The sequence below is a fragment of the Mobula hypostoma genome, chromosome 3 (genome assembly GCF_963921235.1).
Source record: "Mobula hypostoma chromosome 3, sMobHyp1.1, whole genome shotgun sequence".
NCBI classification, from domain to species: Eukaryota; Metazoa; Chordata; class Chondrichthyes; order Myliobatiformes; family Myliobatidae; genus Mobula; species Mobula hypostoma.
Window position 1 is genome coordinate 226,225,914 of NC_086099.1, and position 23,364 is coordinate 226,249,277.

Sequence of the window (23,364 nt, forward strand, 5' to 3'; positions counted from 1 at the left end):
TACAGGGAGAACTCCTTACAGAAAGTGGCGAGAATCAAACCCTGATCTTACAGCTGGCACTGTAAAGCCATCCATCAACTGCTACATTACGGTGCCACCCTGCTACATTACCACGTCAAGGAGAGCAGCTCTGCCCTTTTCATCATTGGTTAGAAGCTGCTGCCATTCATTTCAATAGTACATGAATGGGACAATCCCACAGTGCAGCGAGGAGCGAGTTGGGCTGTACTAATTGGACTTGGTTACTCATCTTCATACTTTTCCTTAGAATTCCTATTTCGTTGCTGTGGACTGACTCACCACGTTCGACGTTCTCAAACTCTTTGTCCTCCCCTGTCATCTTCGGTATTCGACTACAGATCTCCGGCACGCTCGTAGTTACGGCATACACCTGAAGAAGGTACATATATAGAGTACATACATACATGTACATATATTGAGGGGAAATTTGATAGAGCGATACAAAATTATGAGGGGTATAGATAGGGTAAATCCAAGCAGGCTTTTTCCACTGAGGTTGGGTGGGACTATAATATGCATTAAAGGTGAGAGATGAAATGTTTAAGGAGAACATGAGGAGAACTTCTTCACTCAGGAGGTGGCAAGAGTGAGCAACAAGATGCCAGTGCAAGTGGTGGGTGCATGGTCCATTTCAACATACAAGAGAAATTTGGATATGTACACGGATGGGAGGGGTACATAGAGCTATGGTCCAGGTGCGGGTCAGTGGAACCAGAAAAATAGTTTGGCAGGGGTATATGTATATTAACAGGAAAGGACAAACACACTGGATTTCTTTTGTTGTGAAAAAGTATTGCAGTGACCTAATACAGGTCTATAAGATTAGGAAAAACTTTAATAGATTGAAAATGTTTCCACAGTTGTAGGGAAAAGTTCAAATAGGACTTCATTCCTTGGAGTATAGGAGAACCAGAGGAGATTTGGATAGGTAAGTGGATGGGAGAGCTATGATCCAGATGCATGTTAATAGGACAAAGGGCCCATTTCTGTGAATGAAAGAGGACTAGAGGACATCAAAGCGAGGATGACTGGTGGTGTGTAGTCACACCCAGACATGGGAAACCTTTGAAGTGAGACCGCCAGAGGCATCTCTGTTTACTACAGACGAGATAGGCAGGGATGACTGTGACAGTGTCTATCAAGTCAGACAAGCAAGGCCTCTGAAGTGAGACTTTTCTAGAGAGGTCTTAGAGCAGTGTCCCTTTACACAAGAGGGGATGCCAGAGACAGATGATTTAGGAATAACGGAAGGATGGGGAACACACACTAACAAGCAAGGAACAATTGCTTTACTAACTTCGAAGTATCATTGGTTGTCAGCTTGTGGTTTCTAATGGCCTTTAACACCTCTATTGTGAATGGCAATTAATCTTGCAAATAAGGACATAATACAATTTACCAAAAGGCCAATTTCTGTAACTGGTGAAAGCATTCTGTTCTCCTTGTGCACAAGAAAAATTAAGTGTGCATGTGTTCTGCATCCAGTTTTATTTTATTATCAGCAATGACAGGACTTGCAATGTAGATTTTTTTCCTGCTTTACCATCATTTAACAAACAGCCAACCACCGACTGTTTAGTTCTCCCACATTCCCACTAACTCCACTCCACTCTCCACATATCCAGACACTAGGGGTAATTTACAGCGGCCAATTAACCCACCAACCCACACGTCTTGGGGATGTGGATGTGGGAGGAAACCAGAGGAGATGTCAATGTACCCACCCAGGGAGAACATGCAAACTCCATGCAGGCAGCAGCCAAGATAAGGATTCAATATGGGTCTCTATTCAGATAAGGCTGTGGTTCTACAAACTGCAGCACTGTGCTGCCCCAAGGTAAGAAAATGGTGAATAATTTCTTTCCCCGTCTATTATTTGGTGACTGATTGCTGTCTAGAACCTACCATGTAGACCTCTGCTCGAGCATCGGGCAACCTTCTTGAATTGAAATTATGAGAGGCATAGACAGTCAGAATTTTCTCCCCAGGGTAGGAATGTCAAGTACTGGAGGATATACATTTCAGATGAGATGAATGAAGTTTCAAGGAGATATGCAAAGTAAGTTTTTAATTTAAAACAGAGCGTTAGGTGTTTGGAATGGGGTGCCGGGGTGGTGTAAGAAGCAGACACAAATGTAGTAAATAAGAGGTTGACAGAGCGACATGTCAACAGGCACGGCACGGAGGGATATGGATCATGTGAAGGCAGAAGGCATTTAGTTTAATTTGGCATTGCATTCGGCACAAGATACTGTGTCAGAGGGTCTGTTCCTGCGCTGTATTGTTCAACGTTCTACTTGAATTCAGTAAGGTGGAACACATTCCCGAGTTCCTTGACGTATAACGAGGCAAACAGGACTAGATTTTTTTTAGAGTTTTACCTTAGTTTCTACATGATAAGATACGTAGTGTGCTGTGCAACGTAGAGGAATCTTCCGAACAGGCCACGGTGCATCGTACGACAAGTAGGTCGGCAACACGCTGATTCGGAGATCGCCCTACAGCAGAGGAGAAGACTACAGATATGAAAAGGCAAGTGGGAGGCAAATGCCCTCAAATTCATGCTTTTAAAAAGAAACCTCCCCACTGTAGTGTCTGCTGGACCACTCCTCCATTGCCTCTGTCTGTACTTCACACTCAGCAATGCAACCCACATATTTTCTATTTTTTATTTTCTATTTTCTATGTTTCTATAATCAAAGACCTCAACCACCCTGGACACTCTTCCGTCTTCCATCAAACAGAAAACACAAAAGCATGAAATCACAAGGCCTAAAGCAGCTTCTTGCCTTGGGGTGACATAGGATCAGAAGATGTAGAATCCTTGTGGGTAGAGTTAAGTAACTGCAAAGGTAAAAAGACCCTGATGGGAATTATATAGAAGTCTCTGAATAGTAGCCAGGATGTGGGATATAAATTACAATGGGAGATAGAAAAGGCATGTAATAATGGCAATGTTACTATTGTAATGGGGGATTTCAATATGTAGCTAGATTAGGAAAATCAGGTTGGTGCTGGATCCAAGAGAAGAAATTTGGAAAATGCCTACAAGATGACTTTATAGAGCAGCTTGTAGTTGAGCCAACTAGGGGAAAGGCAATTCTAGATTGGGTGTTGTGCAATGAATCAGATTTGATTAGGGTGCTTGATATGAAGCTTAAGGTAAAGAAACCCTTGGGAAGCAGCTTTCAACATGCACATATTCTCAGTTCTAATCAACAAACTCCAAAACATAGGCCTCTGTACCACCTTCTGCAACTGGATCCCTGATTTCCCCGCTGGGAGACCATAGTCTGTGTGGATCAGAACATCTCCTCCCCACTGACAATCAACACTAACACACCTCAAGTACACTGAAGTAGTGTACATGCTTAGCCCACAGCTCTACTCTCTCAACACCCACCATTGTCTGGCTAGGCAGAGCTCAAATGCCATCCTTAGATTTGCCAATGACACAACTATTGTTTGCAGAATTTCAGATGGTGATAAGGTGGTGTACAGGAGTAAGGTAGATCAGCTGGTTGAATGGGATCGTAGCAACAACCTTATGCTCAACATCAGTAAGACGAAGATTGTGGACTTCAGGAAGAGGAAGTTGAGGAATACACACCAGTCCTCATCAAGGGACCAGAAGTGGAAAGGGTGTCAACATCTCCAACCTGATGCAATTACAAAGAAGGCATGACAGCAGCTATATTTCATTAGGAGTTTGAAGGGATTTGGCACATCACCAGACACTCACAACTTGCTATCGTGGAGAGCATTCTAACTGGTTCATCACTGCCTGGTATGGAGGGGCCACTGGACAGATTGGAAAAAGCAGCAGAAGTTGTAACCACTGACAGCTCCATCATGGACACTAGCCTCTCCAGTATCCAAGGCAACTTCAAAAGGCAATGCTTCAAAAAAGCAGCGTCCATCATTAAGGATCCCCATCACCCATGCCCTCTTATAGTTACCATTAAGGAGGTGCTACAGGAGCCTGAAGACACACCCTTAACATTTTAGAAACAGTTTCTTCCTCTCTACCATCAGAAGGGGACACTAGCAGGGATGAAGCCGAACAGCATTGGCTAGAGTTTCTTGAGGCAATTCAGAAGGTGTAGGATAGATACATCCCAAAGATGAAGTAGTATTCTAAAGGGACGATGAGATAGTCTGACAAGGGAAGTCAAAAACAGCATAAAAGCAAAAGAGAGAGCATATAATATAGCAAAAATTAATGGGAAGTTAGAGGATTGGGAAGCTTTTAAAAACCATCAGAAAGCAACTGAAAAAAACACGAGAGAAAAGATGAAACATAAAGGTAAACTAGCCAACAATAATAAAGGGGGAAACCAAGGGTTTTTTTTTTCCAGATATAAAGAACACAAGAGAGGCGAGAGTGGCTATTTGACCGCTGGAAAATGAAGCTGGAGACCTAGTAATGGGGATCAAAGAAAAGGCAGACGAAATCAGTTTTTGCTATGGAAGACACTAGCAGCATTCCAGAAATTTGAGTGTGTCAGGGGACAGAAATGAGTGAAGTTGCTATTACTAAGGAGAAGGCGCTTGGGAAACTAAAAGGTCTGAAGGTAGATAAATCACCTGGGGTGTCACCCCAGGGTTCTGAAAGAGGTAGCTGAAGAGATTCTGGAGGCATTAGTAATGATCTTTCAAGAATCACTAGATCCTGAAATGGTTGCAGAGGACGAGAAAATTGCAAATGTCACTCCACCCTTTAAGAAGGGAGGGAGGCAGAAGAAAGAAAATTAAAGGCCAGTTAGCCTGACCTCAGTGGTTGGGAAGATGTTGGAGTCGATTGTGAAGGATGTGGTTTCGCGATACTTGGAAGAAAATGATAAAATAAGCCAAAGCAAGTATGGTTTCCTTAAGGGAAAATCTTGCTCGATGAATCTGTTGGCATTCTTTGAGGAAGTAACAGGCAGGATAGACAAAGGAGAGTCAGTGGATGTAGTTTATTGGATTTTTCAGAGGGTCATTGACAAAGTATCACACATGAGACTGCTTAACTAGGTACCAAGGCATTACAGGAAAGATACTAGCATAGGTACAAGATTGGCTGACTGACAGGAGACAAAGAGTGGGAATAAAGTGGCCCTTTTCTGATTGGCTGCCGGTGACTAGTAGTGTTCCGCAGGGGATCAGTACTGGGACCACTTCTTTTTGCATTATATGTCAATGATTTGGATCGCAGAACTAAGGACTTTGTAGCCATGTTTGCGGATGGACGGGGATAGCTAGCAGGGTAAATAGTGTTTATGGAAGCAGGGAGTCTGCAGAAGGACAGATTGGGAGAATGGGCAAAGAGTGGCAGATAGAATATAGTGTAGGGAAGTGTATTCACTTTGGTAGAAAGAATGAAGGTGTGGATTATTTTCTAAATGAGGAGAAAATTCAAAAATCAGAGGTGCAAAAGGGACTTGGGAGTCCTTGTGTAGGATTCCCTACATGTTAATTCTGACAACCCCCTTTACTTTCCTCCAACCATCTTAAAATTATGCTTCCTCATAGTATCAATTTCCATCCTTCGAAAAAGTCTCTGGTACTGTACATCTCTTATTATCTTGTACACATCTCATCCACCTCTCCAACATGAAGAGCCCTAACTTACTCATCCTATTCTCATAGGATGTACTCTCTAATCCAGATAGCATTCTGGTAAATCTCCTTTGCACCCTCTCTAAACCTTCCACATCCTTCCTGTACTGAGGTGACCAGAACTGAACACAATACTCCAAGTGTAATCTAACCATTGCTTAATAGAGTTGCAACATTACCTCGTGGCTCTTGATTCAATACCCAGACTAATAAAGGCCAACAAAAGTCTTCCTAACCATGTTATCAACTTGGGCAGCAACTTTGAGAAATCTATGGATGTGGATCCTAAGATCCCTCTGTTCCTCCAGAATGGTTAGAATCCTGTTGTTAATTCTATATTCTGCCTCCAAATTTGACCTTCCAAAGTGACTCACTTCACATTTTTCTGGGTTGAACTCCATCTGCCCCTTTTCAGCTCTACATCCTGTCAATGTCCCATTGTAACCTGAATACCCTTCTACACAATCCACAACTCCCATCAACTTTTCTGTCATCTGCCCAGCTTATTAATTTGCCCTTCCACTTCCTCAACCAAATGATTTATAAAAATCAAAGAACATTAGCTTCTAACGTTTGGGTCAAAAAGGAAAAGTAAAGAGCTTCCCTTTAAAACACAACTTATCTCTATTGACTGATTTCCATGAGAGAGTCTCAGCTCCCCAACGAGAGCCAAGTTGCTCTGTCAGTCAGTCTCGTAACATCCCAACATGCAGCAGAAGACGCAGCTCTCCTCCATACCTGCTTGTTGAAGTACAAGAAGCCTTTCGGACAGTTGACATTGTGAAAGGGCGCAAAGGATTCAATTGGTCCATCGACTGTCATGGGGTGCAAGCGCAGGGCTCCTCGTGACGTCATGAACAGCCAGTGCGGGGATGGGCCACAGATGAATACCTAGGAACAGGACAGAGGGCACGTTAGCCATGCATTGAAAGCAATGTTTGCAGTACATTCCTTCTATCATGTAATAGTGTGATGGGTCTCTGAACAACACAAGAACAAGCTGAATGTCTCAAACCACTTCCGGTGTTTCCTTGTTGAAGTTTCAGTACTCAGGCACCTACAATAGTGATAAAATCAAAAATACACAACCCTTGCTGAAACTTCAACTTCTTCCCTTTCAAAGCCACTGCCCATCCATATGAATACATCCAGCCAATCTTCCTTTCATCCCAGCATCGACAGTATTTTACTGTGGGGTTTTTCCATTGACAGGACTCTGCTTCTTACTGTCAGAGGAAATTACAAGGACGGTGCCGGGACTTGAGGACCTGAGATACAGGGAAAGGTTGAATAGATGAGGACTTTATCCCCCTGGAGCGTAGAATGACAGGAGGTTTAATTGAGGTATACTAAATTATGAGGGGTATAGAAAGTTAAATTCAAGCAGGCTTTTCCCACTGAGTTTGGGTGCGATTAGAACTAGCGATCATAGGGCAAGGATGAAAGGGGGAACTTCCTCACTCAAAGTGTGGTGTGAATTGGAACAAGCTTCCAGCAGAAGTGGTGGATGCAGATTCAATTTCAACACAAGACAAGTACATGGATAGGAGGGGCATGTAGGGCTATGTCCAGGTGGAGGTCAATAGGACGAGACAGGATAATAATTCTAACGGACTAGGTGGGCTGAAGGGCCTGTTTCTGTTTTCTACGACTATCTGGGAGGAGATACAGGAGCCTGAAGACCCACACTCAATGTTTTAGGAACAGCTTTCTCCCCTCTGCTATCAGATTTCTGAACAGTCCATGAAACCTCTTTTGCACTATTTATTTTTTGTAACATAGTAATTTTTGTAATACTTTTCATTGTATTGCTTCCACTAAGCGACAAATTTCATGACAAGTCAGGGATAATGAATCTGATTCTATCAGGACAACACAAGTACTGGGAAAGATTGTGAAGATCTTAAAATAACACGCTGGCCACTCAGCAAAGATGAGGAAATACACTTTCACCCAGATGGTGGGGATTCTTTGCATTTCTCCTAACAAGGCTACTCAACAACAATTAGCAAACTTTTGGGTATTAAAGGGGTTAATGCCAAGGTAAAAGATTCGCCATGACCTTAATTAAAGGGGAGCACGTCATAGAGTCCGAGTCATACAGCAAGGAAATGGGCCCTTTGTCCCAACAGGCCCAAGATTAATTCCTAAACTAGTCCTGTATCCCTCCAAACCTTTCCGATCCAAGTACCCGTCTAAGTATCTTTTAAATGTTGTTAATGTACCTGCCTCAATTACTTCCTCTGGTAGTTCGTTCCATATACACACCACCCTCTGTGTGGAAAAAGTTGCCCCTCAGGTTCCTATTAAACCTTCCTCCCTCCCACCTGTGCCCTCTAGTTCTCGAGTCCCCAACCCTGGGGAAAAAATGACTCCCTCATGATATAAGATCATCTCTCAGGTTCCTAGTTCCAATGAAAAAAGTCCTAACCTGCTTGAGCTCTCTCCATAACTCAGACCCTTGAATCCTGTCTGCACACTTTCAAGAACAATGACACCTTTCTTGCAGCATGAGCTAAATGGCCGAATCCTGCTCCTGTTCATAATATTCTTCTACAGATCTAGAAGCAAGACCCTTGGGACTTGCGATTCAACACTGAACTGCATACAGGACACGAGTAGATAAAGCCTCTCGACCGGAAACATCAACTGTTTATTCCTTTCCATAGATGCCGTCTGACGCGGAGTTTCTCCAGCATTTTATGTGTATTGCTCACAGGTTCAAGTCATTATTATTAGTGGGGGTGGATGAGGTGTCCAGAGAGGGGTAGCAGCTCTGGTGAAAGGGCTTTCCATGTCCAACCTGGGGCAGCTCACTCACCTTTGGTCCCCCACTGGACACTCAGCTCTTACCTGTGGCTCCAATTAGCTGTTTGCACGTGACAGTGGCCACACCCCATACACCACTTCAACAGGCTGGCCAAACCAGATCAGGGTTGCTGGTAACCTCATACCCCAGTAAGGGGGGGACATTACTATCCGAGCATGTGAAGTCAGCTCAGATGGGGCTGGGTGGATGAGATCTACGGTGAGGTCCAACAGCCAGGAAGGCGGTTCTGCAACGCTCCATGGAGAGCGAAGGGCACGACGAGGCACAGAAGTAGTCATGGTCACCCACTGCAACCAAGGAAGACCTCGGTTTGTGACAGCTACTTGTACCACCGGACCCGAATTTCCGAGGTCGAGAGAATGGAACTGTCCCTATTATGATGGCTTTTCTACTTTCAAACTGCTGCTACAGATACAATGGACAATCACCAAAGTCATTATTTAAAAAGTTAGCCAAATTCTCAGAATTAAGATTCAGCAGCCCTGCATTTATATGGTGGGCGCAGAAGCATCCAAAGTACATTACAGTCAACCGAAGCGTACTGTGGTGACATAGCAGCGTTGGGCAGATAAAGCAACATCACTCGGAGAAAGATCCTACACACAACCTGCTAGAGGAACTCAGTGGGTCATGTAACATCCGTGGGAGGAAAGAAATTGCTGGCCTGATGCAGGGTTTCGACCTGAGACATTGGCGATTTCTTTCCTCCAAAAGGTGCTGCTCGACATGCAAAGTTCTTCCACCAGAACATTTATTGTTTCTGAGGCACCATGTTTCTCAGATAGAACAGGAGATTGTATGACTATGACTTATAATTTATGCACTACATTATTTCAGTATTATATTTCTGCTGAAAAATGGATACTTTTACAATATGCCTACACATCTCTTACCCCCGAGTATCCAGATATATCTTCAAAAAAGCGGAAGCGAGCAACCCTTGCTTTTGGGACTATCAGTTCCTCGCCTGTGGCAGACTCAACCTTCTTCTCCTTCTTGGACTGTTTGAGCTTCTTCTCTCTGAAGTTGATATTATGTGGCACCTGGGGAAGAAATCGATTCATCATTTGTCACCAGCTGAAGGCTACCATCAGGATAAGGACTGACCATGGGACTAGCAGAAAAGAAGTGGCTTATTAAAACTGCGTAGCAACTTCAAAGCATGCACGGAGGTTCTAACTCATCATCATTATGTGCCATGTCATATGACGTTGGCGATTATGGTCTTACACCTGTTGACCATAATTATTCTTGGGTAGTGTCTTTACATCACGGATGACTAGAAGCCATTATCAATACTTTTCAGAGACCGTCTGTCTGGCATCAGTGGTCACACAACCAGGACATGTGATATGCACCAGCTTCTCATACCACCAGCCACCACCTCCTCCCATAGCTTAACGTAACCCCGATTGGGGTGGGGTGGGGGGTGGGGGCTAAGCACATGCTACAGCTTGCCCGAGGATGACCAGCAGACTAGCAGAGGGAAGGAGCACCTCACACCTCCTTTGGTAGAGACATAGCTCCACCCCATTCTAACTACATGAATGAAATTCAGAATGATGTAAGAGACAAGATCAATGAGGTTGCCCAATACTGAAACAGCCACTCTGATGTAAGGGTTTTTGTATGAGAATAGACAATGAATTTCTGCAATACATACAAAATTCTAGAGTAACTCAGCAATTCGGGCAGAATCCTCTCCGAGGCTTTAGAGAGGCTGCAGGAGGGGTTTACCAATTAGGGGGCATGGGTTGTTTTCTTTGGAGTGGCAGAAGCTGAGGGGAGATCTAATTGAGGTTTAAGATTATGTGAGGCATAGATAGAGCAGACAAATAATATCTTTTTCCCAGGGTTGAAATGTCTAACACCAGAGGGCATGCATTTAAGATGAGAGGGGGTAATTTAAGGAGATGTTAGAGGCAAGTTTTTTTTAAAATATAGAGTGGTGAGTGCCTGGAATGCACGGTCAGGGATGGGAATTGGTGGTAGAGTCAGATACATTGGAGACTGTTACGAGAAATTTAAATAGGCACATGAACGTGAGGAAAATGGAAACATATGGACATTGTGTAGTCAGAAGAGATTAGTTTATATGATAATTTATTTGGTTCACCACAACGTTTCTTTCTTTCTTTTTGTATTTGCACAGATGATTGTCTTTTGCACTCTGGTTCAAAATCCACGTTGATGCTGTCATTCATTGATTCTATTGTGGTTATTATTCTATTATGGATTTATTGAGTATTGCCACAAGAAAATGTACCTCAGAGGGACATGTATGTACTTTGATAATATATTTATTTTGAACTTTGAACGTTTTGGGCCTGTGCTGTGTTGTTCTATGCTCTATCAAGTCTGCATCTTGTGATGAAGTATCTCAGACTGAAACATCGACTGTTTAACCTCCACAGATCCTGCCTAAACTGCTGAGTTCCTCCATCATTTTGTGTGTGTTATTCAAGATCTTCAGTATCCGCAGAATTTCTTGTGTATATAAAATGCAGTATTATAATATATAATTATACTTATAATATGCAGAGCCTTTCTATCCAAAAATACTTCAGGAGGAGTTTTTTTTTTGAAATGTTGCTACTTCTGTACATATGACAAAATATCTCTGCACTGCAAGGTCAAGGACAAACCAGTTAATTAGGTTAGTTAATTAACATTGATCTTAAATGCTCCCAATGGCGTGCATCTCAACCGGTCTCTGACAAATCCAGCTCCTGGCCTTTACGTGTGGCTTAGCTACTAACTGTTTCTACTAACAGGAGAAGGGGCAAAGGTTGGTTACTAGCACCTTAAAACCAGTCGTTCCAGGCAGATGGGGCTCATCAGCCGTAGATGGCAGCTTATCCAGAAGGAAAATTCTACTCTCAGAGCTCCACTGCCTTGCAGTCATACGGTCTCATGGGGAAGGCTCCGGGAGTAAATCCAGAGCTGCGACACTACATCAGTATCTGCCATTCCATTGGATTCATCAGCTGCGTGGAGAGGGGGAGCGTGCTGCACAGGTGACAGCTTGCTCACTATATTGTACTGCCCTGGCTTGCATATATGTAGACAACTAGGACAGAACATCTGTGGCTGACCCCAACCGACGGAGAGCCTCACATGCCTCATGATCTAAAATGGTTCATTTTATGGAGCCAGTGATATGGATTAGAGCCTTGAAGCTCATCGTTCCCACATTGGTGTTACATACCTTTTTAAATCGGACTTTCAAGTTGTTCTGGCTTTGCTGTGTGTCATAGGGAAAAGCCTCGTAGATCAGAAGCTCCTGTTCCACATGAACCTGCAGCAGACAAGTTGCAAAGACAGTTAGTTCTGTTCCCACTTACGGGCAGCACGGCAACACAGTGGGAAGCCTAATAGTGTACAGTGTCAGCAATGTGAAGGTCAGGGTTCAGTTCCTGCCATTGCTTGTAAGGAGTTTGTACGTTCTCCTCTTGACCGCATGGGTTTCCTTCCATACTCAACAGGCTTAGCAAGCTGTGGGCATGCAAAATTGGTGCCAAACACATCCATGGATTGTGCTGGATCACTGACACATTTCATTGATGCATTTCACTGTATGTTTCAAGGTTTCGCCGGACATGTGACAAAGCTAATCTTTAAACTGCAAGGATACATATGGTGACAGACATGTACTTTGATATTAAATTTACTTTGAACTTTCAGATGGAGACAGACATCTGTAGTATTTGTTAAACTGTCATCCCCTTTATTTTGTGATCTAGCCACTCTTCTCTCGCCTGAAGCCTAACAGCTTGCAGCAAAACTTGTCCTATTGGGGAGGAAAGAGGGTGAGAACAAAGCCAAGGGAAACTGATGCGATGCGGTCGACTGTTTTGCAAGCAATGGTCGAGGGGAAGCCACAGCTTAGAAAGAAAGACAACATTTTGGAGGCACCTGTACAGAAAATCTCATCATTGGAGCAAATACAATGGAAAGAGGAACTAGGAGAATGGAATAGGGTCCTTACCAGAGGCAGAGTGGGACTAAGAGTAATTGAGATAGTCTGGTAAAGTCCAATAATTCAAAGTCACATCCAAATTAGAGAACACTGAACCCAGGAACCTGCAATGGGCTCAGATGGAAGCTGAGGTGCTTTTGCTCAGTTACATAGGGCTTCATTATACTCGAGTAGTGGAGGCCAGGGAGATACAAGTCAGAGTGAAGCAGGACATTAAAGTGGTGAGCGACTGGAAGCTAAGGCTCACACCTGCAGATGGAACACAGGATCAGCTCAAAGCAGTGGTCCAATCTGCATTTGGTTTCCTCAATGTAGCGGGGACCACAAGTAATTTTCTCCCCCCCCGTAAATGCCTGCATGAAAATGAATTTCAAAGTAGTATATGGTAACATGTACATACTTTGCTAATATATTTTCTTTGAACTTTGAGCAACAAATATACGGCATTAAATTGGGAAAAGCACAAGAGAATCATTGTTTTGTATGGAAACAGTGGTCGGGTCTCTTGAAGGCAAGTGGTGAAAGGAAGGAAAGGAATTGTATCTCCAATTGCTTCTTTACATCCTCTCATCTGGTCTCATCCATATGTTCTCCCCATTCCTGCCAATTCTCTCGGCGATCTAAAATTGTTCTCTCTTTTATGGTTGCTGACAAAATGTCCAAAAGCTGAAACTTTAACTGCTTCCCTTCCATAGATTTGTTTCCAATGTTGGCCGCCCTGCTATAGGAAAGATGTTATTAAAGTGAAAAGAGTGTACAAAAGATTCACAAGGACATTGTCAGGAATTGAAGGACTTGGGTATAGGGAGAAGCTGGGCAGGGTAGGACTTCATTCCTTGGATCATAGGAGACTGAGATGTGATCTTATAGAGCTGGATGTGATCTTACAGAGCTGTATATAGAGCACCATGGGTATAGATGGAGCAAATACAGAGGGCTTTGCAGGGGCGAAGCATTAGATTGATCTTAACCGTAGGAGCCTCAGGACCCACACCACCAGCTTCAGGAACGGTTATCACCCCTCAACCATCAGGCCCCTGAATCAGAGGGGATAACTTCACTCACGCCAACCATGACTGTTCCCACAACCTACAGACTCACTTTCAAGGACACTTCATCTCATGTTCCTGATAGTTATTTATTTATCATTATTATTTTATTTCTTTGTACTTACTGTGAATACTTGCAATAAAAAGAGTTTCAGGGTGGTATATGTTACAGATACGTACTTTGATAATAAACATCAAAACAACATCTTTTCCCCTGGGTTGGGGTATCAAGAACTAGAGGGCATAGGTTTAAACTAAGAGGGGAAATACTTAATATGAACACACAGAAAATGGTGCACATATCGAAAGAGCTGCCAGAGGAAGTGGCTTAGGCAGGTAATGATGACAAAATTCAAGAGACACTTGGACAGGTAGACAGATAGAAAAGGTTTCGAAGGTAATGGGCTGCCAATTACTGGCAAATGGGACTAACTTGGAAGGGGCATCTTGTTTGGCATGTTTCTGCACAGTGTAGTTTTATGAACTAAGATGCTGCCCGACCAGTCCAGCAGAAATTCAGAATTTCCAGCAGCTGCGGATTTGTTGATTTTCATCCATAGTCCTGAGGTAGAGAATTACCACAATTTCCAAGATTTCTTTTTTTAATTTTGAGATAAATCATGGAACAGGCCCTACTAGTCCAACAAGCTGCACTGCCCAGACACCCACCTATTTAACTCTAGTCTATTCACAGGACAATACACAATGACCAATTAACCTACTAACCAGTACATCTTTGGACTGTGTGAGGAAACCGGAGAACCCAGAGGAAACACACGCGCTCACAGGAAGGAATGCACAAACTTCCTACATGGGCGTTGGAATTGAACTCCAAACTCCATCATCCCCAAGCAGTTACAGCGTTGTGTTAACTGCTGTGTTACCATCGCACCCCAAATGTATTAGATGTACGCTCGCCACGTCAGTGCTTACCAGAAGGAAAGGCCTGGTCTGGCGATTACCGAGCCCAACCAACAGGACCTCTCTCACTGCTGGCATCTCAGTCAGGCGGGCAAACTCCTCTTTCTTGACCTCTCCCTGGGTAACGTGCTGTCCGGAGGAGCTGTCCACCAACACACGCTGACCCACTGGAAAATTCTTCACCAGAAACACCAGGCGCCAGTCAGGCAGCTGGTAGATCTACACAGAAGCAAAGGAAGAGTTCAATCATGGCTGCTGGTGCTGGTCCCCTAACAAGGTACAAACTTGGCCATCTTGGAAGATCAGCATGGTCATTTGTGCATGGATCCAAAAGAAATAGGGGAGATCTTAAATGGATTTTTTTGCATCTATATTTACTTGTGAGACAGACACAGCATCTATAGAACAGAGGCAAAACAACAGTGAGGTCATGGATTGTATACAGTTCATAGAAGAGGAGATACTTGTTGTCAAGGCAAATAAGGATGGATAAATCCCCAGGGCCTGACATGGTGTCTCCTCGGACCATGCATGTTTAATGTATGTGAAATAAATAAATGAATCTGAAAAGTTAAGAGAGGGATAGATCCACCTTCTAATATTGTAGTCAATGGTTTATTGCTGCACAGACTATCCCACTCATACAGTTCTATAATACAGTTACAGGCCCTTCAGCCCAACTTATCCATGTTGGCCAAGCTGCCTATCCGAGACCCCAGCTGACAGTTGCAGCAGGCACACAAAAACCTTTGAGGTTTATAAGAACATGAGGGATGTAGGTAAGGTGAATAGCCACAGACTTTTCCTCAGGGTAGGCGAATCCAAAATGAGAGGACATATATTTAGAGTGAAAGGTGGAAAAGTTCAAAGGGACCTGAGAGGCAACTTAATCCATCCAGAGGATAGTGCGTATGTCTAATGTCTGCCAGCGAAAGTGGTTGAGGCTGGTATAGTTACAACGTTTAAAAGTCATTTGGACAGGCACATGGATAGGAAAGGTTCTTAGAGGAACATGAGCAAAATGGGAATTGATCAGTTCATCATCTTTGACAAGTAGGACCGAGGGGCTTGCTTTCTGTGCAATATTTCTATCTCTGGTCAGGGTCTATAGTGAGGGAACAAAACAGAGAAGGTCACAAGGTGAAGAATGATTCCACGACTGAAAGTGTTAACATGAGGAGTGTTGGATGGCTCTGGGCCTCGCTGGGGCGGGGGAAGAGATCTCATTGAAATCTATCAAATATTGAAAGGCCTAGGTACAATGGTTTTGAAGAGGATGTTTCCTATGGTAGGGGAGTCTCGGACCAGAGGCACAGTCTCAGAATAGAGGATGTCCGTTTAGAACAGAGATGAGAAGGAATTTTTTTACCCAGAGGATGGTGAACCTGTGGAATTCATTGCCACAGACAGCGGTGGAGGCCAAGTCATTGGGTATATTTATAGTAGAGGTTGATAGGTTTTTGATTAGTGAAAACATCACAGGTTTTGACAACAAAAGCAAGAGAATGGAATTGAGGGGGATAATAAATCAACCATGATGGAATGACAAAGTAGACTTGATGGGCTGTATGCCCTAATTATTCTATGTCTTATGATAGAAATAGCTTACAGAAAGCTAAGTTACTGCAAACATAATAATTCCATTGATACACTCACTACAAGAGAGATTTTAGAGCAAAGCAGGACATGAGCTGACCTGATAGAGGTGTACAAGAAGCATTGACAGAGCCATGGCAAACAGGGGGCGGGGGGGGGGTGGGGTGCATAATTTTAAGGTAATTGAAGGCAAATACAGGGATTGGGGATTGCTGGAGGTAGGCTTTTTTTCAAACACAGATGGTGGGTACATGGAATGCACGGCCAGGGCTGGTATTGAGGCAGATACATTAGGGACATTCAGATAGGCACATGGATGAAAGAAAAATGGTGGACTATGTAGAAGGAAAGGGTTAGATTGATCTTAGAGGAGATTACAAGGTCGGCACAAAATTGTGGGCTGAAGGGATTGTACCATGCTGTACTGTTCTATACTCTGTGTTCTTTAGAAGCGAAGTTAGCAATCAACGCACAGTACCCGTAACTAACGGGGATGGCCCCAAGCCTTGCTGAAGGAGGAGGGCAGCATGGGGTAGCAACCACATCCCATAAAATCCCAGCACTACAAAAACTCCAAAGACCTCATCGCTGGGACAGGAAGGAACTTTGTTGGATTACACCTTGAATCACTTGCCCAATACTGAGGATATCCTGCAAGCTGCCGTCAGCAGCGTATGCCCCAGTAGGAGCAATGAGCTTAAGATGACGACAATGATGACAACACAGCATAAGATGACAGGGAGGCTTTGCTGGCACAGTCTCTGACTGGTGGCAAGCATGGGTGGGAGGTTCCCCAGCGCGGTTCTTACAACATACACAGCGTGGCCAGATGTAAAGGATTCCCTCTCCCTATTGCCCCTCCACTCACCCATCACGGGACCCATTCTCACCTCCATGACGCCGTTCTCCCTCACCAGCATGCACCAGTTGGTGGGCTCCATTTTGAAGTGTGACGGCTCCTTCTCGGCCGTTGGCATGGAGGTACGGCTTGGCTCCTCTTTGGGAGGGCTGAAGAGTGCCGACCCTGACTCCCCGTACAGCATCTCCTCCTCATCATCCACGGTGGTGCTGTTGGGGACGGGGGTTGAGGAGGAGGAAGTGAAAGCAACACATCAGTGAGGCAACAAAACTCTAGGAGGTCACGGACAAGGAAACTATTCAGCAAGTGTTGACTCAACAACATCCACACCGCTTTCAGAAAATAAGCAGGATTGTTCAAAATTCAAAGTAAATTTAACATCAAAGTACATGTACTGTATGTCACCAGGTACGACCCTGCCATTCACTTTCTTGTGAGCATACTTAGTAAATCCAAGAACCATAATACAACCAATGAAGGCCTGCACCCAACAGAACGGACAAACAACCATGTGCAAAAGATAACAAACTGTGAGAATACAAAAAGAAAATAAAAGAAATAATAATAAATAAATATCAGGAACACAAGATGAAGAATTATTGAAACTGAGTCCATAGGGTGTGTGAACTGTTCAGTGACGGGGTGAGAAATGTTACCCTCTCTGGTTCAAGAGCCTGATGGTTGAGAGGTAATAGCTGTTCCTGAATCTGATGGTGTGGGTCCTGAGGCTCCTGTACCTTCTTCCTGATGGCAGCAGTGAGAGGAAATGACAGAACTACTATCCTTTGCACCATTCCACTGTTTCGCACTAGTTACTGTGTTTATTATTTTAAAAACCCCATGTACAAACCCCATTTCCAGAAAAGCTGGGATATTTTCCAAAATGCAATAAAAACAAAAATCTGTGATATGTTAATTCACGTGAACCTTTATTTAACTGACAAAAGTACAAAGAAAAGATTTTCAATAGTTTTACTGACCAACTTAATTGTATTTTGTAAATATATACACATTTAGAATTTGATGGCTGCAACACACTCAACAAAAGTTGGGACAGAGGCATGTTTACCATTGCGTTACATCACCTTTCCTTTTAATAACACTTCTTAATCGTTTTGGAACTGAGGATACTAATTGTAGTAGATTTGCAATTGGAAATTTTGTCCATTCTTGCTTGATATAAGACTTCAGCTGCTCAACAGTCCATGATCTCCGTTGTCTGATTCTCCTCTTCATGATGCGCCATACATTTTCAATAGGAGACAGATCTGGACTGGCAGCAGGCCAGTCAAGCACACGCACCCTGTGTCTACAAAGCCAAGCTGTTGTAGCCCGTGCAGAATGTGGTCTGGCATTGTCCTGCTGAAATAAGCATGGACGTCCCGGGAAGAGACGTCGCCTTGATGGCAACATATGTCTCTCTAAAATCCTAATATACGCCTCAGAGTCAATGGTACCTTCACATACATGCAACTCACCCATGCCGTGGGCACTGATGCACCCCCATACCATCACAGATGCTGGCCTTTGCACCTTTCGCTGATAACAATCTGGATGGTCGTTTTCGTCTTTGGCACGGAGAACTCGACGCCCGTTTTTTCCGAAAACTAGCTGAAATGTGGACTCATCTGACCACAGCACACGGTTCCACAGTCTTTCAGTCCATCTGAGATGAGTTCGGGCCCAGAGAACTCACCGGCGTTTCTGCATAGAGTTGATGTATGGCTTCCTCCTTGCGTAATACAGTTTCAAGTTGCATTTCTGGATGCAGCGACAGACTGTGTTGAGTGACAATGGTTTTCCGAAGTACTCCCGAGCCCAGGTGGCTATAATTGTCACAGTAACATGACGGTTTCTTAGGCAGTGCCGCCTGAGAGCTCGAAGATCATGCGCATTCAACAATGGTTTCCCACCTTGCCCTTTACGCACTGAGATGTCTCTGAATTCTCTGAATCTTTTCACAATATTATGTACTGTAGGTGTTGAAAGACCTAAATTCTCTGCAATCTTGCGTTGAGAAATGTTCCTTTTGAACTGACTAACAATTCTCTCACGAATTTTGGCACAAAAGGGTGAGCCATGACCCATCCTTGCTTGCAAAGACTGAGCCTTTGATGGACGCTACTTTTATACCCAGTCATGATACCTCACCTGCTACCAATTAGCCTGCTTAATGTGGAGTCTTCCAAACCGGTGTTACTTGAATAGTCTGTGCATTTTTCAATCTTATTTTAACTCTGTCCCAACTTTTGTTGAGTGTGTTGCAGCCATCAAATTGTAAATTTGTGTATGCTTACAAAATACAATTAAGTTGGTCAGTAAAACTATTGAAAATCTTTTCTTTGTACTTTTGTCAGTTAAATAAAGGTTCACGTGCATTAACATCACAGATTTTTGTTTTTATTGCATTTTGGAAAATATCCCAACTTTTCTGGAAATGGGGTTTGTATACTGACTCTGCGAACAAGGAATTTCATTGCACCCTGGTGCATGACTGTAAACTAACCTGAATCTGGCTCAGGAGTCTGGACAGCAGGGACTGAGAAGCTGTACACGAGGCTGCCCATCCGGGCTTTCAAACTCCTATATCGTCTCCCAGAAGACAGGAGAGAGGGAATGGGGATTTCATTGAAACTATCGAATACTGAAAGATCTAGGTGGAGTGGATGCTTCCAATAGTAGGTCAGTCTAGGACCAGAGGACACAGCATCACAATAGAGGGATGTCCATTTAGAAAGAGATAAGGAGGAATTTCTTTAGCCAAAGAGTAGAGAATTTGTGGAATTGCCACAAACAGCTGTGGTGGCCATGTCACTGGATATATTTGAAGTGGGGGTTGACAGGTTCTTGATTAGTCAGGGCATTAAAGGTTACAGGGAGAAGACAGGATTAAGGGGTTGAGAGGATAATAAGTTAATCACGATGGAATGGCAGAGCCTAATTCTGCTCCAATGTCTTACGGACCAACATAGTCAGAGAATGTGCAGAGAGTTCCATACTTCTGGAGCCAACATAGCATGCCAATAACTTACTAACTATAACTCGTACATCTTTGGAATGTGGGAGGAAACCAGAGCACCAGGAGGAAACCAACTTGGTGATGGAGAGAACATGCAAACTCTTTACATACAGCAATGGGAATTGAAACCTGATCTAACGGCTGGTGATGTAATAGCATTATGCTACCGTACCACCTCTATACTCTGAATGGCCATAGAGTGATATGGAATTAATGAAGGCAACTGGGATTAGCACAGATGGGTGAAGGGCCTGTTTAATAGACAAGTACTATAGCTTTGCTATTTTATACTGGGGAGACAAGGAGCTAGCCACGAGCAGAGAAATGCATTTGCCCTTTCCAGTACCAAAGCCTCAATATGAATCGAATCCAGGTTGAGGAACAGTTGTTACCTCTCAATCATCAGAGTCCTGAACCAGCATGGACAACTTCACTCACCACAACGCTGTACTGATTCTACAACCTACAGACTCACTTTCAAGGACTGTACAACTCACGTTCTCAGTTTTATCTATTAATTAATAATAATTATTATCATTATTAGTTTATTTGTATTTGCACATTTTGTCTTCTTTTCCATACTGGTTATTCGTCAGTTCATGGTTATGTACAACAGATTTTCATAAATTCTGTTGTATTTCATTATTTTCCTATAAATACCTGCAAGAAAATGGATCTCAAGGTAGTATACGGTGACATAAAGGTACTTCGATAATAAATTCACATTGAACCTCTCTAATCCAGGCACCCGCTCTAAAGCTTCCACATCCTTTCAATGAGACGACCAGGACTGAACTTCAGTAACCAGGTGACTAAACTTGAGGGGGTGCAGCCATGATTGACAAAGATGTTCAAAATTCACAGTTCCATGTTCAATGTAAATTTATTATCAAAGTACCTATATGACACCATATAATACCTTGAGATTTGCTAAAGGCTATGCTAGCATGCAGTTCTGGTCACCACACTATAGGAATGATAGTTGATGAGAGTAGTTAGAGCAAGGACATGAAGACTTACAGTAAACCAATGGATGACTATTGCAGACAGATCTAGAAGCAGGAATAGTAGGGTCGGCAGCATATACACTGTTAATATTCTTGCACATCCCTCAAAATTCAACAAGAACAACCATAAACACTGTTTAAAATCCTACTGAACCCAAGGTATTAAACACAACGGAGGATTCAACGCCCTTACCTGATATTAGTGATCATGGTTTCCATCTCTGACAGACTCCCTTTCACCATGTCTTCCTTTATGGAGGAGGCTCGGCTTTCTGTGGTGAACATTCCACTGACATCCCGATAGGCACAAAGTGCTATCACCTTTGACAACTAGAGAGGCAGAATTTGAAAATGCAGTTATGGTATTTATTCAAGTACCTGCACAGTAAAGCATAGAATCAGGATAGCACAATGCCATGGTATCATCGTGGTTAGCACGACAGGACATCGGAGTTCGTTTAATTCCGGCATCCTCCGTAAGCAAGTTTGGTACGTTCCTCTGTATGTGTGCCTGAGTTTCCTCCCACAATGCAAAGCTGTCCAGGTTGGTAGGTTAAATGGTCAATGTAAATTGTCCTGTGATCAGGTTAGGGTTAAATTGCCAGGTTGCTGGGTGGTGCAGTTCATCGGGCCGGAAGGGCCTGTTCCACACTCTATCTCTAAACAAAATAAATAAAGTTTTCTTCAGGAAGTTTTTTATCCAGCTATCTAGCTAACCTGCAACCCAAGTGAAAATACAATAATGGCATTTATTTCAGCACCTGCACAGTACAGCATACAATCAGGATAACACTATGTCACAGTATCGTAACAGTTAGCAAGGCACTATTACAGCTCGGGGCATCGGAGTTTGAAAGTCAATTCCAGCGTCTTCTGTAAACAAGCTTGTACATCCCTTCCTGTGGGTTTCCTCTGAATGCTCCAGTTTCCTCCCACAGTCCAAAGACATACCATGTAGCAGGTTAATTGGTGATTGTAAATTGTCCTGTGTCAGACTAGGGTTAAATCGATAAGTTACAGGGAAGCGCGGCTCAGTGAGCCAGGCCTGGTCTGCACCGTACCTCTGAATAGAAGACCATAGAAACACTAATTTCACTGTTCCCTCAATGCAAGAAAAGGCCCATCGCAGCATAAACTGTACACAGGCCTGTTACAGCACAAAATAGGGCTATTCATGCCATCCCCAGTTCTATCCCCCTGTCCAAGCACCTGTCCAATTCCTTTCAAGTTCTCTTTTTGAGTGTTTCCATCATCCCTACAAGCAAGGAGTTCCAGGTTAAGTAAAATAAACATTTCCCACTGTCCAAGTGCCCCTCTGCAGAATCTTATACGTCCTTTTAAAAAAAAATTTAGAGATACAGCACATTAACAGGCCCTTCCAGACCAATGAGCTGCTGCCGCCCAATTACACCCATGTGTCCAATTAACCTACAAACCCAAGCTGTTATGCATCCAGACAGAATGTTTTTTAATCCTGCTCAGCTCTCGGGTCTTCTTCCCCTGGTCTCTTAAATTGAAATAATTTCCCTCAAAAGATAATCTGCAGATCAGCAGTTTTGAACTATGCTCCTAAACTGTAGAATTTAGTACCTAAAACTCTAAGGGATGCAACTTTAAACACCAGCTCAAAACCTATTTAACCCTGCTTTTAACTAACATCTTTGTCTTTTACTTCCATGTTCATTTTTATTATTATTTATTTTCATGTTTGCTCTTTATTGCAACGTAAAGTGCTTCAAACTACATCATTGAATAAATAAGTTAATATTATTATTTACTCTATGGTACATCGATAGAAACTGGGGAGAACTTGGAGAGAATAAAATTAGGAGTCACACTGAGTTAATGTGACACACATCAAAGTTGCTGGTGAACGCAGCAGGCCAGGCAGCATCTCTAGGAAGAGGTACAGTCGACGTTTCGGGCCGAGACCCTTCTGCCTGGCCTGCTGCGTTCACCAGCAACTTTGATGTGTGTTGCTTGAATTTCCAGCATCTGTAGAATTCCTCGTGTTTGTGAATTAATGTGAATAGGTGGTGGAGAGTCAGTACAGTCTCAGTGGGCCAAAAGGGTGAGCAGCTTCAGTCCTACGTCCACTATATTGATGGAATCACAAAGACACGACATCAGCTCTATTTTGTCAGAGTTTGAGGAGATTTGGTACGTCACCATGTTTAGCTGATATAAGTACCAAGCCAGATTAAAAGATTAAGATGTTGAGACTGAGGAAGCTTCAGAACCAGGTTCACTGCCCTCAGTGCTGATCTGTTTCCATGCTGCAGACTCACTCTGCAGTTCATATTCTGTGTGTTATTTGTTTACTTTTTTATTGTTTTCACCATTTGTTTCTTTTCCCCCACACGTTGGGTGTTTGGCAGTCTTCTTTTTAAATCAGTCTTTGAGTGTAGGGTTTTCTTTTGTGAATTCTGTTGTGTTGTTTTGTTGCAAGAAGATAAGTCTCAAGGTTGTATAAGGTATACAT

At 43.2% G+C, this 23,364-nt stretch overlaps 1 protein-coding gene across 4 annotated transcripts in view; it reads right to left on the reverse strand.

Moving 5' to 3' along the window:
- cpsf1 (cleavage and polyadenylation specific factor 1) overlaps window positions 1-23,364 on the reverse strand; it is a 147,012-nt gene that overhangs the window by 31,282 nt on the left and 92,366 nt on the right. For all 4 annotated transcript variants that reach the window (XM_063044660.1, XM_063044663.1, XM_063044662.1 and 1 more), the window contains exons 21-28: window positions 21,076-21,212; window positions 16,888-17,065; window positions 14,414-14,620; window positions 11,661-11,750; window positions 9,346-9,495; window positions 6,361-6,513; window positions 2,403-2,519; window positions 301-391 (exon numbers count right to left, since the gene is read on the reverse strand). In XM_063044660.1, coding sequence (XP_062900730.1) covers window positions 301-391; window positions 2,403-2,519; window positions 6,361-6,513; window positions 9,346-9,495; window positions 11,661-11,750; window positions 14,414-14,620; window positions 16,888-17,065; window positions 21,076-21,212 — 1,123 coding nt within the window. The remainder of the gene's footprint in view (window positions 1-300; window positions 392-2,402; window positions 2,520-6,360; window positions 6,514-9,345; window positions 9,496-11,660; window positions 11,751-14,413; window positions 14,621-16,887; window positions 17,066-21,075; window positions 21,213-23,364) is intronic.